A 6,220-nucleotide genomic window follows, 5' to 3' on the forward strand; every position below is an offset into this window, starting at 1 on the left:
GAAATCTGATACTGATACAATAGCTGCACCCAAACCTTTTACATTTAAATTCACTTGTAGTGTTTAACAAGCTTCAAAATACATCAGCTTTTCTCACACTACACTCCTGTTTGTTTGTTTTGTGTGTTAATGATAGCAATAGCATGTTATAAGGTATTTTATGAGAAACATTATAACATATAAGTTAATTAAAACTTTAAATGTTAAATTCCATGTTTATCACCATCAAAATAATAACACTGTTACACAATCCCCAGAGTCCTTAAACTGAAATACAAATCAATCCTGCAGACGGGGAGTTCCCAGTCTGTTAGGGGCTCGTGCCCTGTATCATATCCTATAAGGGAAAGGGGATAATGGAAATGCTCTTTTGAATTAAAATAAATAAATAAATAAATAATGCAACCTAACAAAGGACATGTTTTTATGAATTACCATATATAGTACTGTGCATTAGCTTGGACTGGATATTAACACTTTGTTTTTATAGCAAAAGGTTTTGAGTGCATAAATCAGGATTCATGAATTGTCTGTTGAGCTTGCTCATTGTGTTTCAACCAGCAGCCACCACAGTTATGCTAAGTTAATTTACCTAAATATATCCCTAGCATATGGCAATACATGACCAGCTTTGTTAATGGAAATCTGCTGATCCATAACACCTCTAGTGGTAGACATTTGCTGGGGGGCAATACAATATTAATGTTAATATCAATGATCGATCAGAGGATTTGCAAGAAGGCATAGAGTGTTTAATTATAATTGCATTAGGAATGGCATTGTAATGGCTTCAGCATTTGAATAAGGTCACATCTAACCCTCTCCTTGCACGTGTTCTAGTATATTAAATGCCACTCATGTTAAATGCATTGAAACCTGCTGGATGCAGTCAGAATATAATATAAAGGTTAAATTGAAAAATGTCCCTTCACTCCCTGGAAAACATATAATGATTGATAACCCTTTGCACAAAAAGAAATGTTAACAGTCCATTCTTAACATGTACTTTTTTTATGAATAAATTGCATCTAAATGAACTATTAAGAATAAATCTGGTATTTGAATTGAAAAGATCAAAGTAGGGTTAAGAAGGGTTTACACAAGGTTAGACTTATTTCATTTGTCTATTTGTTAATTGCCTTCAGAAAGAGCATCAATGACACTCTGTCATATCCAAAGATTATTTTAGTTTTTTTCCCCCTCTCTCTACAGTGCCTTTTAAGTTTCTTAGCGAAGCCAAGGAAAAGCAAATATGTATGTTTACTGTAGATGGAGAATACATTACTGAAATAGAGTATTACATTATTAATAAAGCAAACTTCACAGTATAGAAGTCCTCCGATCTTATCCATAGCTGAAGGTTAAGTAAACATGTATTCAAAACTCATAACAAGTTAATAATATGTTTTAGAGATTTACACACACGCATACTAAATAAGATGCATATTGCCATCTTGCTAGAATGTGCAAAAAAAACCCAAACAATTGTGTTTGTAGTAAGAGAGCATTTTGTGATATTTACAATACTTTCTTTATATTAAATCATTTACCTCCTTAGAATTACAAATCTGATTTAATTACATATTCCTCATATTCCTACATATATTTATCTTGTAAAAATAAAGTTATATGAACAAGGATTCTGATTTTAAGTTTTAAAAAACAATTGGGTAAAAACATTAATATTAAAAAGCAGGTTTAGTTTTGTACATACACACTGGTGAAAACTTGGCGAAATCAGGTTATATTTTTTATAATTTATTATATTTCACTAATAAGTCAAATAAAGTTTCCAATTATATTTCCTTTCATCACACACAATAAAAACGGAAACAACATTTTATTTTACAAAAAGGATCTTGACCATTAGTTAATAATACTGTACATACAATATGTTGATTAATAGTCTTATCTTTTACAGAATTTGCATGTGAAATCTGGTTTAAACACATTTTTTTAAAATTCTGTGAGGGTGGTAGAAATTAGGATATATCAAAAAACCCTAAAACCAGAACCCCTAATTATGAAAATGATGTACCATACATTACATTTAGTCAATGAAACATGTTACAATGCACTGAGTCAAGGATATAATTTTTGCACATTTCTGTCTTAACGACTCAAATTAAAAATACAGTTGCAGTAATTGAACTACATATTCTCTGTATTTGCACTGATATACACTGTATATAGATTATGAAACACCATTAAGTTGCTAAGGGTTTTCAGAACAAGTAAGAGGGACACACTGACAGCTTGGTCATCCCTTTTTACAAATACACATCAAAGATTACATCCTCAAAGCTTTTTACTTAAAATCGTTATGCATAGCAAAATAGTTATGAAACACCAACTTAAGGTAGAGTCTTACATATTTTTTAAAAAATTATTATTATTAGAATTGATTGGGTGATAGTTGAGAAATAAAAAATGTAAAAATAATTTTAAAAATAACATGTTAAAACTGAAGTAAAGCACTTTTCTGTGTCTAATCATTTTTTTAAAAAGTTTTTTAGTTTTTTTTGTTTTAGCAACATAGTTCTTCAAATTTAGAGAATTTTGTATTAAGTGATTAGATAGAGCTGACCAGTCCGGCGTCCTACGATTCACATGGTCCTGTACATGGTAAATGATCATTACAGAGTGATGTTTATTACAATTGTTATATTTGTACCAGTTACCACTTTTTCCACTGAGGTGTTTTTTTCCAAATCCTCGGAGGAATTCCCTGTTCCTGTGCACGAGACAGATCCCTTTAAAAACAATTTACAGTGTGGATCTGTGCAACACCAGGAGAGAGGTAGGTCCACAGTTGCTATCCTGACATTTTATTGGTTTTGAATGGTTCTGGACAGATAGCTGTGTTGAGAGAGGTTCAGGGGTTAAAGAATCAAATCTCACATCAGTACAGAAACTAAAAACTGCAGTGCTACTATTTGGAAAGATGGGGCTGATAATGCCTATAGGTGTATTACAATGCCTCATTGCCAACCCTTTTCCCCTTAAGGCAGGGCTCTAGTTTCACATTGTCCAGAAATGCAGGTTGATGTGCCGTGGCTCCAGTCAGTGAACTTTGCTAACCATCCCACTGAAGTGGGGTCTCAGTCCTGGCACTGGGTCCGGGGCTGACAGGATGTAATCAATGCTGAACTTGATTTCGGAGTCAGGTTTTGGCAGACTGGAGTTCACCTGAACCTGCTGATGGCCGGTGTCACTGGGATAGAAAGTGTCTGATTCCTGCTGCCTTGACTCAGTCCCCAGGTGGTTGTCGTTGAAGACCCCGAGTGCAGAGGGCAGCTCAGGGGATGAGGACCCTTCACTCTGATCTGTCTCGTCTCTGTAACCTGATTTCATATTGCGCCTCCTCCTTCTTCTCCTGTAGTTCCCGTTTTCAAAGAGATCCAGCATGGATTCACAGCCTGTTGCAAACGTCCAGTAGTTTCCTTTCCCTTTCTCGTTGCCCTCTGTTCTGGGAACCTGCAGTTAAAGATACAGCAACACCTAACACTTCACTCTTATTATTAGCTGTGGGGGAAAATGTTTGGGAAATAAAAACGTACAATAAACGTGTAATTGGTAAAATGTTTAATGAAATGTGCCCTTATAAATTCCCAAACCAACTATAGCATGTGATGCTCTTAGTTATTTGTACTTATTTTTTTTTTTTAGTGAAATACATCAAAAAGTTTGGTTAACATGCACATTTATTTTCTGCTTGCTAATAGTCAATGCACATAGTTTAAAAGTTTCAATGTTAGCCTGTCAGACAAAACAGTCAATAAATAAACTGTGCAATCTGTGTAATTCACTTTTGCAACTTTGTTAAACACTTTATCAAACAGATTGTATGTAACAATCTGACATCAACAATTTGTACTTATTTTATTTTATAAAGAAATTGTAGTAATTTCTTACATTTGTTTGGTAATTTGTCTAACATGAGGCTATCCCTGCCGGTTAGTACAGTGAGTTCACAGAAAGTATTCAAAACAACTTGTTTTTATATATTTTGTTTTGCTTTGCTTGTATGACTTGGGGTTTAAGTAGCTTACCAATAATAAAACAGGATGTCATGTGTAGTGTTTGTGTAGCATCTCGCACTCCTGTATAGAACAGTAAATCCTAGCCTCGGAGTACACATGCACAGTGCACTTCAAGGACAGCTTACCTTTACAAAGCAGCTGTTAAGTGACAGATTGTGTCGGATGGAGTTCTGCCACGCTCTTTGATTGGATCTGTAGTAAGGGAACTTCTTCATGATAAAATCATAGATACCAGACAAGGTAACTTTGGTTCCAGGACTCTGTTGGATGGCCATAGCGATGAGGGCTATGTAGCTGATCAAGACACAAACGATGGTCAATGTGCTGTAGCATTTTCCTATGTTATATTAAACTATAAGCTTAAAAAATGACTGTCCAAGCTGTTGAAAACCCTTTTTATTGGACAAAAAAAAAAAAAGGTCTGTTTCCTAATATCACAGAGACCTCTTTTGCATCCAATACTGTAAAATTTGATGAAATTAGCTTCTGTTAGCTGCGACGTATATATATATATATATATATATATATTATATATATATATCTATATATATATATATATATGCTATCACATATAAATACATATACATACACACTTTACTTCACTGTGTGTATGTGTTTCCAAATCATAAACTTAAAGGTTCTATATTGAATTTCACTCTAACATATAAAAGGAGATTGTAGTTATTTTTGCTATTTATTATAAATAAATAATATTTATGTAGAAAGTACTTCTTTAATAAATTTACAATTATAATATTTATAATAACAATAATAATAGTATTATTAATTACATAATAATAATAATAATAATAATAATAATAATAATAATAATAATATTAAACTTGAGAAATTCTTTATAATAACTGACCTTTATAAATTGCACATAACATTTGAAAATGTAACAAACAAAACAAATAACTATTTCATAAAAAATGAGTGTCAAATTGTAAATAGCATAAATATAAATGCCTACTTACAGTACCATACATTGATACATATAAATTATAACGAAATAAAACTTAACAGTGTCATCTTATTATGAAGAACATATTATGCTGCTTCTCTGTTGCCCCAGAAACATACAGTTAAAATGTAATCAGTGTAATAAACAGCTATTATAGGTGAGAAAAAAAAAAAAAAAAATCTTATAGTTTAGTATACGTTATATAGGACTTCAGTGTATTTTGATGTAAAATTATGAACCCTATACAGTAACCCTAACAAGCATCTCCCTGGATACACAACACCAGCACTTTACTACAGAAGCATATTACTGATACACTTCAGTATAGGAAAGACTTAGGTAAACAGAGGCACTGCTGCTCTTACCTGTATGCAGGTCTGGACATTTTCTTCTCTTCATCTGTGCTACATGTTGGAAAGTCATCTCCATCATAATTGAAACAGTTATAAGGATATTGAGAATTATCAAACATTATCCAGCTTTTTTTCTGACTGTTAAAAAACAAACAAACAAACCCCAAACAAACAGAACAAGGGTAATAAGATTTATTTATTTTTTGACCAGTAATGATGATAACCTCTTGTTTGTTAGGGAGGCACTGAGAGTCCTTCTCAGATTGCAATAAATAGGACTATGCTTAACCTGGTGGTGAGATAGATTATGTCCAAGTCCTTCAACTCTGAATCATGAGGTCCTATAGGCACACAGCCACCAACCAGCAGTCTGTTGGGAGACCTAGTTTTCTTTTCCAATCTGCTTGTAAAACAAGGCTACTAATAACAGAATGCTTTGGTTAGTTTTTTTTCTCGCATGAACGTTTGAACCCTGGGCGTGGTCAAGCAGTAGCAAGTCTCTCCCTCCCACTCACTTACTGGGTGGTCCAATGTACAGTACCAGCAAGCGTCCCACCATTCCCATCTACAAAACCAAACACATGCAAACAAACAACACACCTAGCATTAAGAAAGTGCCACACGAGCTATTTTGATCCTTGATGAGTGTCTGGGTGTATGTTATAGCGCTAGTCTCTTCTGCGAAAACGACACCTTTTTTTTCGTTCCTGTACAACAGCAAACAACGGATGTTACAGCCAACAATGCAAGTTCACGAGATTTAATCTATAATACAGTATAATATACATAAATTGCATTTCCGTGACTAAAAGGAAAGATCTGTTTTCCAAGAGGGGCGAACAGAGAATTTCGAGGGAGTA

At 33.6% G+C, this 6,220-nt stretch overlaps 1 protein-coding gene across 1 annotated transcript; it reads right to left on the minus strand.

Moving 5' to 3' along the window:
• Window positions 1-2,422: 2,422 nt before the first annotated feature.
• Window positions 2,423-4,304, minus strand: LOC121330539 (forkhead box protein L3-like). Its single transcript, XM_041277127.1, has 2 exons — window positions 4,169-4,304; window positions 2,423-3,477 (listed from the first exon to the last, which is right to left on the minus strand). Exons 1-2 carry the CDS (start codon window positions 4,256-4,258, stop codon window positions 3,064-3,066), a joined length of 504 nt encoding a protein of 167 aa, XP_041133061.1. The 5' UTR covers window positions 4,259-4,304; the 3' UTR covers window positions 2,423-3,063.
• Window positions 4,305-6,220: the final 1,916 nt, after the last annotated feature.

Source organism: Polyodon spathula, chromosome 18 (assembly GCF_017654505.1).
Source record: "Polyodon spathula isolate WHYD16114869_AA chromosome 18, ASM1765450v1, whole genome shotgun sequence".
Taxonomy (NCBI): Eukaryota; Metazoa; Chordata; class Actinopteri; order Acipenseriformes; family Polyodontidae; genus Polyodon; species Polyodon spathula.